We start from the raw sequence: 13,462 nt of genomic DNA, 5'->3' as shown, positions 1-13,462 counted from the left end.
ATTCATGAGATCTTGGTTTTAAGAGTGGAGAAACTTCCCATAACTGGTTATTCTTTCATACATTACTAGGTTGGTATGAAATTTGTAACAGTAAATTAAGTTGACTTTCAAATGTCTAATGTTACAATCTTGTTCGCTTTAGAGCTATTGCGCTGACTTATCAGGAACATCTTGGGGTGACGTACTTAACTCTATCAGAAGATCCTAGTCCTCGCATAATTATCCACAACAGGTGTCCTGTCTCATTGCTTGTGAAAGAGAACATCAAAGGTATGTGATTTATCCTGCTTCGACATAAAGTTTAAGCCTTTGAATTAATTGGCTTGCTTGCCTCTTAAATTCTTAATTTAAGAAGTGTGCTCAGAATTAACATATTTAATTCAAGAGGCAGTTTGTGTATGAAGAGGGTATATGAAAGGGGGGTCTGGAAAATAAGCAAAAAGCAATAATTGTATTTCCTGATAATTTTTTGGGCAGAGCTTGTTACAGTCTGGCTTGTGTGTGTGCATTGAAATCGGATGAAACTGTGTTATAAATACAAACATCTTTCCTTAAAGAGCTTTCTGGATATTTTATTAAATTCCAGACACGCCAAAGTTTGATATTTACTGCAAGCACGTTCCAGCTGAAAGCTCAGTACACCATGAACTTTATCATCAAGTTTCCGGCTATCCAGATTGCAAAACCAAAGACCTGGTGCCCAGCATCCTTTTGAAAGTTGTATCATCAGAAGAATTAACAAATGAATGGAGTGATTTTGTGGATATTAATAACCAAGGCACACAGGTTAGTTCTTTGTTTTGATTCTGCATTTCCAGTGTGGCAAAATGATAATGTGAGCATAGAGTGAAATAAATTTAACATCCTCATCTTAAAAACAGGAGTTGGTTGGAAGTAAATGTGTTTTAGAATTAGGGTCCAAACACAACCATAATTAGTAAATGGGGGAAATTTCATGTGCAACCCCATTAAAATGATTAGAAATTGAACTTAAGATGTTTGTGGGGGACTCCCACTCATTTCCATGGTGGTTTGTGCAAGGAGGGAAATGTAATACCTAATGGAATTTTTGTTTCCCTTGCACCAGAAATTTGTTGCCATTGTTGTGACCATTGCTTTGGCCCCGAATGTACACAGCTCTAATCTCACAGGATCACAGGACATTTGCTTTTTCAGTCTAGGCATTAATTTAAGTCAGTGGTTTCAACCAGTATGTTGGGGCGCCTTGAATGACGATTGGGGGTGCCATGGGCAACACTGGCCTCTGTCCCTCTTTCCTTCCCTCCCACCTCTGATGCCCTCTCGCATCTCTGCCTCCCAAAGGCTTGCACAGATGTTTATTGCAGCAGCCCTGACTACAAGCTCCCCAGGTGAATGGTGCCTCTGGCAAGCAACTCTCTTTGGGGGCGGGCAGCTCAGAGACCAGGGTTGGCAGCTGTGGCTGCACAGAGGACTCCCAAGGAGAGGGGAGGGGAGAGGAGACTCAGGGAACAGTCCACAAAGGAGGGTGTTCAAAAAAGGGTGAGAGGCTGCCAGCTCTGCAGGCAAGGGGTGACATAACTGGGCTCCACAGGGGTGCCACAGAAATAATATAGTTGGTTAAGGGAGCTATGGACTCAAAAAGCTTGAAAACCTCTGGTTTAAGCTAAGTGCTCTTTCTTTGTCTAGTAAGAAAGCTATGTATGTATTTACTGAAATTCACATCTGCCGTCCACGATCAGAGGCAGCTCTGGCTCAGATTCCAAAGTTATTTGATTGAAGTGTTCAGAAACAGGCAAGAGTTGCAAGGGGTGGGGGAGCACTTTCCACAATGCGAGATTAAAAGGATACTTGGTGAAAAGAATGTCTCTAAATGTAACGAAACGAAATAGAAATACTTCCTCCGCTGTGTTTATTTGACCTGTAGAATTAATTGCCATCAGGAAATCTTCAAAGAAATAATTTAGCAAGATGTTATTTCATATATCAGAGCAGTGCTGTGGCCGCTAATAACATTTGTAAGCCAAGATAAGGGCAGTACGGAAACAAAAACTAATTTATCTAGCTTTTAATAACATGGTTGGTTTTGGAATGGGTCCTTCCTCTCTGCTGTGAAGTTAGTGCATTCCAGGGTTATTCACCTGACTCGAAAGCAAATGAACATGGGTCACTGGGAGGGATATTGTTAGATGGCTCCAGCCAATGGCGTTATGATGCAGTTACAGTAAATGAATTCTGGACCAATTAATTATTAAGATACAGCATTTAGATATAGCAATGTTTCTACTATCAATAAACCTAGGAAATAGAAAGTGGGTCTGACTGCGGTAATTTTTCTTTAAGAAATGCACATTCCTTTGGTGGAATGTGTAGATTCTTCAGTTTCCAAAGCCAACTAGACTGCCCACTTTTGCTTCTGCCTTAATCAGTCGGGGATTCAGATGATTACTTATTAGTGAGATTATGCGTTCTCCCCATTTCTTCTGCAGCTTTGGCTTTATCAGTGCGTTTGTCAGGTCTCGCCAATAAACCACCTCAGTAGGAGCACCATATTTGTACTAGTGTTTGCTACTGTGGGTGGCAACTGGTGTCCCCCACCCCCACTGCACAGTCAGATTTTTTCTGCCCCGTCCTGTTCCGTTCAAGGTGGTTCTCTCACACCAGATCATTTCTACCCTTCTCTTATTCTCACTTAGCAGAAGCAGACTGGATAGCTTTACAACTGCATTTTAAACTATGCTAAGAGTCCCAGTCTACATTCACATGGTACCAGGAGTGTTGCATGACTATTGTGCTGCTACTGGAGTGGAAACCATCACTGCTTTTCTATTAAGGCATTCAAGGGAAAGCTTGGCCAGGGCTCCTAATCTGACCCCACTAAACACACACAAATGCACACAGCCCAGAAGCAAATGTTTGCCTCCCATTTCCCTATCTAGTCCCCCCCCCCTTGTTCTTTGCCCACATTCTTTGATCCAAGTGAAGGAGGGAAGACTGGACAGGAATAGGAGAGATGTGCTCAGGCCTTACATTTTCCGTATCTCCATATTGATTTGGTTTTCTGAGAATATTATTGCATAATCCTCTTGAAGAAGAGAACTTGTTTGGTTGCCAGGCTTTGTCATGCCACGTGTCGGGCATGAAGTCCCTCCAGATGTTGTTGGATTCCAACTCCCATCAGCTCCATCCATCTTGGTCAGTGGGCAAGGATAATGGGAGTTTTAGTCCAGCAGCATCTGGAAAGCCGCACTCTGCCATATGAAGATACCTCCACATGTGGGTGCTGTGTCCATGGTGGGCTGGATTGGAACCATAATATTTTGCGCCTGGAAAAATGTATGTTTCCCAGATAAATGCATTCATAACCATTGTGGTTGTTCATCTGTTGGGCATAGCTTATTTCTGAGAGGGGTTAGTGCCATTCCTCTTCTGTGTTCAGTTACATTCTGCTAGCTGTTCAATCTTGCCATGGCATACTGTAAACATTTTTTCCATAGGTAGTGCACATGAAAGTTGGCATTGATTTTCTGCATTCTTAACAGAGACTTGCATTTTATTGCTATTGCACCATTTAGCTCTTGGCTTTCCTTTAGATATTTTCTATTTCATAAATAGAACCTTCTTGGCTTGTGTGTTCAACCTGCCTTGGTGTAGCTCCATAAAATCCACTCTGCATGCTGCCGTTTGGTTTCTTCTTCCATAAAAAAACAAAAACCCAAGCATTGCACTCTTGACTATGGAAAAAGTAGATCAGGCTACAGCTATAACAACATTTCCAAGTTGTCAGAGCTGTTTAAACCAAGAGAGCTACCCCCAAAACTGTATGTCTTGCAAACCACTGCATGTTACATAATGTTCCTGCTGATACAGATTCTGCACTCCCCTTTGATTGGCTCCTTTGATTTCTCAAAAATAGGATTGGAAAAAAATGAAAATCATTCTATATTTAATGTTGCCTCTATGTAATTTCCTGAGAAATAAGCTTTTCTAAGTGTTAATCCCACAACCCCATACTTGAGGTGTTTGGAATCATGCTGAGTTCTTCCTTTCCAAAGCGGCATCAACAGCAATAAAATTCTCTAGGGCAGATTATTGCTTCATGAGCAAATATGCTACTGCCCAAACTGTGCTGTCTTCTCTGCTTTTATTTTCACCTGAAATAAAGAGATGGTGTTACCTTCACCATAACAAACGATAGAAAGAAATGTCGGTATTCTGGAAAAAATTGTTAATACAATCCTGATCTGTTTGCTTTGGTATTGAGACAAAAAGGAGGGCCACACTGAAAATTGCCAGATAAGGAAAAAGAGAGGTGAACCTTAAGCAAGAGCCTGAAAGAGAAGTTACTGTCTCAAATACACTGCCCCCACCCCACCCAAAAAACTACCTTCCTCAGGGACAATTGTTTCTCCTATTTAATTTTTTTTAATGATTCCTCAGAATGCTCTTTAACATAAGAACATTTCTTTAGACTCCTTTTTAAAAGGATTACCTCCCTTCTTGCTTCACTACCCGTTTAGACCCACAGCCTAAATTTGAATGTCTGGCCATCCAAGTCTTTATTTTGGTAGGCGAGGGGACCCGCTCCACAGTAAAGCCATAGATCAGGGGTAGGGAATCTTTTTCAGCCCAAGTGGCCACATTCCTCCTTAAGCAACTTTTCAGGAGCCACATGCTACTGATGGGCAGGGGTCAGAGACAAAAGTGGGTGGCAGAATGATGGATATGGCTCTCCTGTAGTAGGCCACATGGCTAGCTGCACCTCAGTGAGGAGAACCTTTCGCAGACTTTGAACTGCCACTGAAAGTTCCTTTTCCATGGCCCCAGTGCTGTGCAGTCAGTCATGTATAGGGTTGACCAGTTTGGCTGTGAAGTAGACACAGTGCTAAAATGTCCATAACAAGCATGCCAGAGCTGGAAGAGTTGCCAGACGGGAGTGCCTGTGTAACTTAATCCAATATTGTGCTAACTTCTGAGGTATTCCCGTCTTCGCGCCAGTTTTATGTGAAATGTGAAATAGTTATGAAAAGTTACAGATGAAACATCAAAAATGAATCACGTTGAAGAGAACGCTTCCCTTTTCCATGCAATGGGAGTATTTTTACACTGATGACTTTTAAACACTTCTCCACGCTACCAGGCCATAGTAGTCCTGACATTAGGAATGTCTTGGTGGCATGTTGAAGTGAATGATACTTCAAATAGCAGCCTGCAAATGGATATCAGTGGTCAAAGTACAATATATTTTAGGCCATAGTTCCAAATAAAGGTTAGTCAAATAATGTAGAACTTTGTCATTAGCCTCCTGTTTCTCCCCTCTCTCCCCTACTGCTAATAGGAAATTCTGCTGTTTTGAGGAGTGTGGTAATGTATGTTTATATGCCTTGCTTGTGCAGTAATATACATACTACAAGCCTTTTTTTGAGTTTCTGCCTCACAGAAATGATTGCAGGACTGTGTGGCATACAACATGTGGCAGTGTGCACAAGCAAGCAAAACAAATGGCAAGAGTGAGGTAAAGAAAAAACGTCTTGTGCCATGTCCAGTTCTGGTGGCTTTTAAAGAAACCAGATGTTTGAATTCTTGGATCTTTGTGTCTGATGCCGTAGGAAATCTGCTTTTATTATTTCACTTGAAACAGAAAGTTAAAACTAAAAGCTGCAATTTCCAAACAAGTTGTGTCACTATATTTGTACAGATGTCTATAGAACTACGTTGGAGTAAGTGTTTTTAGTCCAAAGAGTATTAACATTAATTGGCTCAAGGTGTAGCTGTATTTCATAAATTTCTAAGTAAGCGTTTTCTCCGCTTCTAGATTGTGTTCTTAACTGGCTTTGGCTACGTTTATGTGGATATTGCTCATCAGTGTGGAACAATAATTGTCACTTTAGCACCTGAAGGAAGACCAGGACAACAGATCAGTTTGAACAGGTATGCTAAAACTGCTTTAGAAGGTCATAAAAGAGAATTTTCCCGTGTTCAGTCCTTTAGGTGTGAAGTGACTTATTAAATCTAGCACAACTGTTTGTTTTGTCTAGTGTTGCTGTGTATGTGTTGCGTATGTTTAGACCACATGTTAACTTTTTGTATATCACAGTAAAACATGACAATCTTAACGTCTGAGGTCATGTCACCCTAGGATAAACACGAAATGCCTGGTACAATAAACAAGGCTAAGAGAGGACACACAAGTTTAAAGTTTATTTGGCCAGATTGGCAGTCCTTACTTGCATAGAACTCCCATTGAGATCTGTGGGAGTTCTCACTCATGAAGCAGGGCAGAAGAATGGTCCTAGGCAAACTAGGTAGTCGATCATCTTTATTACAGCTCCTTATGCCCCAAAGTTACAAAACCTTTGTTGCAAGCCACGCTCAGCTTGAATTATAACATCACCTTTTTATAACAGTTGAAGTTCTTGGCTTCCAGAGGTGCATCACAGAAAGAGCAGGGCGCGTTTTTGTGGATTTTGCTTATATGCCCTATAATGAAGTATTAATACCCCTGAAATCAGTGATTCCCCGTGCTTAGTAGCCCACTTATTAGTTAAGTTTTGCCAAGAGTAGTTAACGCTATAAAGCAAGCAACCCATCATCAGTTTAAAATAGTTACAGTGATTTAATAAGGGAATATATTGCTTCCATAATGTGAAGTTAATGATCCATATTAGAAGTGCTCTGTTTTGTCTGCTGCAAAAGAGCCAAAAAAGTAACATGTGACAACGTGTGAGGATATTTTACGTTGTCTGCTTTAGCTTCATGCTACATTGCAAGTACGACCAAGAACTACTGTGCATAAAATGTTATAGTGAAGGTCAAATATATCTTTATGTTAAATGGGTGGGGAGGATGTAACTTGGCATAGACAAGCAATAATACCTCTTTGTATGCTTTGGCTGTAGGTATTTTGATCTCTAAATCTGGTTCCTATTTATAACATTTGCACATTGACGTACCCGATTATCATTTTTTCCCTTGGCTAATTTCATTTGAAATTGGAGGAAACTAGTTGCTGTTGTTTCTCCCCACCCCCTACAGAACTCAAGAGCAGAGCCTCCTTCTTAAAACGTTCATCAGCCAGCTGAGCCTCACTGTATATGATGACATCACGAGCCCAAAAACATCGTCTGAACTTTTGCGGTTCACGGTGGACCACATTTACCTTCATATGGTTCCAGTTGCCAGCTACCTTAGGCCTCTCTCTCATGAATTTCATGGAGAGGCCACCAGTGGCCTTCAGCAGTTTTATACTCTCCATATCTATTGTGGAGACCTGCAGCTGGACAATCAGCTTTACAACAAATCCAATTTCCATTTCCCCGTCTTGCTGTGCCAGGGAGAGAAAAACGAAACCACACAGTGGACCAAAGTGCCCAACCTCATGGTATCCAACAAAGATCTGGAAGAATATAATGAAAATTCCTTCATCAAACTCTGCCTCACTCTGTCAGAAGAGCAGAATTTGCTGTTTCATGTGAATGACCTCAGCTTTGAAATGAAACCAGCCAGGTTATATGTAGAAGACACATTTGTTTATTACATCAAAACTTTATTTGAGACCTACCTGCCAGACAGCAGAGGCATTTGCCATTCTGCAGAAGCCTCGGCTATTAGCCGGATACTTCCTGAACCAGTAAGGCAGCATGCAAATGCTTTAGCCAATCCAGTGAAATTAAGGAAGTTAGCAATCCAGCCGGTGAGCCTCTTGGTCAGCGTCCATGCTTCCCTGAAGCTCTATATTGCTTCAGATCACACTCCTCTCTCCTTCTCTGTGTTTGAACGAGGACCCATTTTTACAACTGCCAGGCAGCTCATTCATGCGTTGGCCATGCATTATGCTGCAGGAGCATTATTCAGAGCAGGTATGTTTGTTCCATAACATATTGTACCTTTTTGACATAGCCCAATGTTTGCAGCATGTGACTAAGTGCATGAAAACAGACAATTCAGGGTACACTTGAGTACACACCGATGATGATCAACAAGCTTAAATCCACATAACTATGATCAGGCTGCCTGTTGGTTTTTGTTGGGAAAGTCAAAGATGACCAAGGCTTGGACATCACATTGAGTAAAATGATAGATCTAAAAATGCTATGAATGTGAAATAGTAGAGATCAACATTCTCTTGCAGGCTATTTGCAAAGCCTGTGAGAAATATGGGAATAGTATTCTGATTTTCTTTCTTTTGTCCTAGCCAGCCTGCACAACTCAGAATTCATAGCAACTAATTCCTAACATGAACTCAACAAAAGGAATTTCTTTCATGAAATTATTCAATCTGTCTCGATACATTTGAGGCAAATTATGCCATTGAACACTGTTTTCTTGTTCAATCTCCTTTTGGCTGCCGTTTATGATTAGCAATCTGTCTTTCTTCACAGAATCCTCATGCTAGACTGGCACACAGATGTTTATTGTCCTTTGATCTGAAGAGTGTGTTTGTTTTACTGATTCTTTCCCATACAAGATCAATAGTGAGCAAACAGTCTATTAGATTAATGGATACCTTGTCTCACTTCCATACATGTGCATTCATAAAGTGACTCCATCTCTGCTGTACCTTTGCTATATAGGAACATGTACGTTGCAGTGGAAAAGGAGACTAGCCTTTGATCACCCACAGCCAATGCACAATTGCTTTTGCTGAAACATGATCATTATCTTTCTCCATGCCAATTGCTGTTGGGCCCTGTACCATTCAACAGCGTAACAGTCTGTGAACCACTTTTATTGTGTGTTATGTGCAATTAAGAAAGTCCCACTTATTCAACAGTCACACACACATTATAACACCATATAATGGCTACTTTGTGCTCTTTGATCATACCTGATTCTCTTATAGTGCACGCCCATGCAGGAGCACATTCATCTACATCAGGGTTTCCTAAACTTGGGTCTCCACCTGTTTTTGGACTACAGTTCCCATCACCCTTGACCACCAGTCCTGCTAGCTAGGGATGATGGGAGTTGTAGTCCAAAAACAGCTGGAGACCTAAGTTTAGGAAACCCTGGCCTATATGGACTGGCACACAAGTGACATGCTATTCTGGCTTGAGTTCCTGGCATCTCCCAGAGCTCTAAGAAAGACCTATGCCTGAGACCATGGAAAGCTACTACCAGTCAGAGTTGAAAATACTGGGCTACAATAGCATATAGGACGAATACACTGACTTGGTATAAAGCAGTGTTCTTATATGTTCATTTGTCATTCATTAATTCATTCATTCATTTAAGTTGTATAGTCAATAATGATGGCTTTCCTCATGACAGTCCCATCACTTGGTTGTGCAAATTGGATACAGCGTCAATTCAAACAGTCTAACAGATCAGACTTCTTAGGATAACAGTGAAGTGGTATGCAATCTGAAAGGTGAGCCTCAGAATCCCTTACGGCAGGGATGATTCACCTGTGACCCTCCATTTGTTGGACTGTGATTCCCATCATCCCTGATCATAGGCCATACTGGCTGGGGCTAATGCGAGCTGGAGTCTCATAACAACCAGAGGGCCACAGGTAAACTACACCTGCCTTACAATGTCACAGGGGATGTTAGGGCGCAAAGCTTGCTATAAATGTGATTTGTGTATTGCACTCAAGTATCTTCTGCAACATTTGCATCCTGGTGTGCATATGCAGCGATTTGGGATGGTGCCTGATGAGACACTGCCATTTGGCTGAGTCCCAAGAGCGAAAAAAACTCTTCAAGTGGTTTTTGTAGTTTCACATATTTGCAGCAGGATCAGATAAACCCCAAAGGCATAAGTCTTGCTATATATGCACATGTTGGTGGAAGCAGCAGCCAGTCAGCAAGTCCCTGTGGAATGTACCCACACATATTTTTTAATGTAAATCCTAGTATGTAATAGACAGGTTTGTGATAGTGATGGTGATGGTGATGATGATTTGAATAGATATATCGCCCTATACCTTGAGCCCTTACTAGCGTTTGGTTGCATTCATTTGAATCTTTCCTCCACTTGTGTTCAAGCTGTCTCCCAGCTTGTTTCCTTGCCCTAAGCTCTGGAGTATACAAACTTGAGCTATTCTACTCAAACCACTGAAACCAAACTCCATAAGCATTGACCGTTTTTCTAAAGAGGACTATCTCTTGGACTCCTCCATTCTAGGGCTCTGAACAAACTGCACAGCACAGAGGAACTGATTTTGCCCTCAAACAGGAGCCAGTTTAGGCCTTAGGGTGCCAGGACGAAGGAGAGGAGCAGGTTTTTGTGGGAGGGGGGTATTTGGTAGCCTGTTTGCGAATTAGCTATTTGGACTTACTGTAGAGTCAGTGAAAAGGCATAGATAGCTCTTAGTATATGAGACTCTGAAAAAGGAGAAGTCAAAAGGAGACTTTTAAGTTTCAGTATATGCAGAATCAAAGTTTCTGTTATTGAGGGGTCTGATTCATGTAAGTGTATGCTTAACAATATATTTATTAGTTTTTAGGGTGCCACAAGACTCTTGTTGTTATTGCAAAATTTAATTCAGAGAACAATTCCTTGTGAAGAACATCATCAATAGAAGTAAATTTTGCCCACCTGCTTACGAATCAGGCAGCGTACCAAGTTACTCCTGGATTTGCCACATAAACTTGTTTGACTCATTAATTAAAAGATATAAATCCCTCTCACATTATGATTTGTTACAGAAGTACGTTACTGAGGCATGTTGTTGTTTAGTTGTTTAGTCGTGTCCGACTCTTCGTGACCCCATGGACCAGAGCACGCCAGGCACTTCTGTCTTCCACTGCCTCCCGCAGTTTGGTCAGACTCATGTTTGTAGCTTCGAGAACACCGTCCAACCATCTCGTCCTCTGCCGTCCCCTTCTCCTTGTGCCCTCTATCTTTCCCAACATCAGGGTCTTTTCCAGGGAGTCTTCTCTTCTCATGAGGTGGCCAAAGTACTGGAGCCTCAGCTTCACGATCTGTCCTTCCAGTGAGCACTCAGGGCTGATTTCCTTAAGAAAGGATGTGTTTGATCTTCTTGCAGTCCATGGGACTCTCAAGAGTCTCCTCCAGCACCATAATTCAAAAGCATCAATTCTTCGGCGATCAGCCTTCTTTATGGTCCAGCTCTCACTTCCATACATCACTACTGGGAAAACCATGGCTTTAACTATACGGACCTTTGTTGGCAAGGTGATGTCTCTGCTTTTTAAGATACTGTTTGCCATCGCCTTTCTCCCAAGGAGCAGGCGTCTTTTAATGTCGTGACTGCTGTCACCATCTGCAGTGATCATGGAGCCCAGGAAAGTAAAATCTCTCACTGCCTCCATTTCTTCCCCTTCTATTTGCCAGGAGGAGATGGGACCAGTGGCCATGATCTTCGTTTTTTTGATGTTGAGCTTCAGACCATATTTTGCACTCTCCTCTTTCACCCTCATTAAAAGGTTCTTTAATTCCTCCTCACTTTCTGCCATCAAGGTTGTGTCATCTGCATATCTGAGGTTGTTGATATTTCTTCCGGCAATCTTAATTCCAGCTTGGGATTCATCCAGCCCAGCCTTTCGCATGATGAATTCTGCATATAAATTAAATAAGCAGGGGGACAATATACAGCCTTGCCGTACTCCTTTCCCAATTTTGAACCAATCAGTTGTTCCATATCCAGTTCTAACTGTAGCTTCTTGTCCCACATAGAGATTTCTCAGGAGACAGATGAGGTGATCAGGCACTCCCATTTCTTTAAGAACTTGCCATAGTTTGCTGTGCTCGACACAGTCAAAAGCTTTTGCATAGTCAATGAAGCAGAAGTAGATGTCTTTCTGGAACTCTCTAGCTTTCTCCATAATCCAGCGCATGTTTGCAATTTGGTCTCTGGTTCCTCGGCCCCTTCGAAATCCAGCTTGCACTTCTGGGAGTTCTCGGTCCACATACTGCTTAAGCCTGCCTTGTAGAATTTTAAGCATAACCTTGCTAGCATGTGAAATGAGTGCAATTGTGCGGTAGTTGGAGCATTCTTTGGCACTTCCCTTCTTTGGGATTGGGATGTAGACTGATCTTCTCCAATCCTCTGGCCACTGCTGAGTTTTCCAAACTTGCTGGCATATTGAGTGTAGCACCTTAACAGCATCATCGTTTAAAATTTTAAATAGTTCAGCTGGAATACCATCACTTCCACTGGCCTTGTTATTTGCAGTGCTTTCTAAGGCCCATTTGACTTCACTCTCCAGGATGTCTGGCTCAAGGTCAGCAACCATACTACCTGGGGTGTACGAGCCATCCATTTCTTTCTGGTATAGTTCCTCTGTGTATTCTTGCCACCTCCTCTTGATGTCTTCTGCTTCTGTTAGGTCCTTTCCACTTTTGTCTTTTATTATGGTAATCTTTGTACGAAATGTTCCTTTCATATCTCCAATTTTCTTGAACAGATCTCTGGTTTTCCCCATTCTATTGTTTTCCTCTATTTCTTTGCATTGCTCGTTTAAGAAGGCCTTCCTGTCTCTCCTTGCTATTTTTTGGAAATCTGCATTCAATTTCCTGTATCTTTCACTATCTCCCTCGCATTTTGCTTGCCTTCTCTCCCCCGCTATTTGTAAGGCCTCGTTGGACAGCCACTTTGCTTTCTTGCAAAGTCTTTCTTACTGAGGCATACCATTGACCAAAAAGTACAGATATGGGAAGGGGAATTGTCTGTCTGTTCTGCCGGTACCTACTATAATTGGCAGCTCAGTTGATCATTAGCTGCATGATTAAATGTCTTTGTTTTACTTGTACAGCCAATGCACAACCAAACACTCCTGTAGTCTTCTGATGTCACAGGCTCTCTCCAGGTAGCCTCATGGGGCCATTCTGTTGGGTGCTGCAAACATCCAACAGTTGTGTGACCTTACAATCCCTTTTGACAGTTCTTTTCTGGCTTCCAAGTCAGCCTAGCAGCACAGCTTGTAGCAAACAAAGGACAATGCGCTTGGACATCAGGCTACCTGCCAGCAACTGTAATTTTATGGAGGAAACTAAATCCTAGGAATCCTCCATACTCATCCCCTTGTGGGGAACTCATAAGGGATCCTCCTTCTGAGTAACATAATCAGCATGCAAATGTCATTGCTGTTTACACAACTGCACTGAGCAAAAAGCCATTTATCTGGCTATAACTAGACTCTGCAAGAAAGTGATCAGCACAGAGCTGTTGGGGTGGATTAAAATAATTCCTTGCGCACTTGTCAAAAATCTGCATCCCCTTTCCCAACACCCCATCAAGCAGTTTGACCTTCACACTCCCCCAAGGCTGTACACTGCATCACTGTAAACTAGCTGTCATGATTCTTTCACTGTGAGGACGTGAAATAACAAAGTTGCTTTACAAGATGTAAAGCCTTCTAAGCAAAATAAGCCTCTGCTCCTATTACTTCGAGCTATTTGAATGCAGCATCCATCTCTCCACACGCAGTTTTAGCAGAAATACGGGAGGCTCATGGAAGGAAGTCATTTTAAAGCTATTTGTGTTTTTGCCAAAGGGATTTCTTTGATTTAGAAA

At 41.9% G+C, this 13,462-nt stretch overlaps 1 protein-coding gene across 4 annotated transcripts in view; it reads left to right on the top strand.

Moving 5' to 3' along the window:
- VPS13B (vacuolar protein sorting 13 homolog B) overlaps nt 1-13,462 on the top strand; it is a 357,629-nt gene that overhangs the window by 328,768 nt on the left and 15,399 nt on the right. For all 4 annotated transcript variants that reach the window (XM_077932818.1, XM_077932820.1, XM_077932817.1 and 1 more), the window contains 4 exons: nt 143-270; nt 587-786; nt 5,795-5,910; nt 7,015-7,838. In XM_077932818.1, coding sequence (XP_077788944.1) covers nt 143-270; nt 587-786; nt 5,795-5,910; nt 7,015-7,838 — 1,268 coding nt within the window. The remainder of the gene's footprint in view (nt 1-142; nt 271-586; nt 787-5,794; nt 5,911-7,014; nt 7,839-13,462) is intronic.

The sequence above is a fragment of the Podarcis muralis genome, chromosome 8, assembly GCF_964188315.1.
Source record: "Podarcis muralis chromosome 8, rPodMur119.hap1.1, whole genome shotgun sequence".
Lineage (NCBI taxonomy): Eukaryota > Metazoa > Chordata > Lepidosauria > Squamata > Lacertidae > Podarcis > Podarcis muralis.
This window is presented reverse-complemented; position numbering and strand designations above follow the sequence as displayed.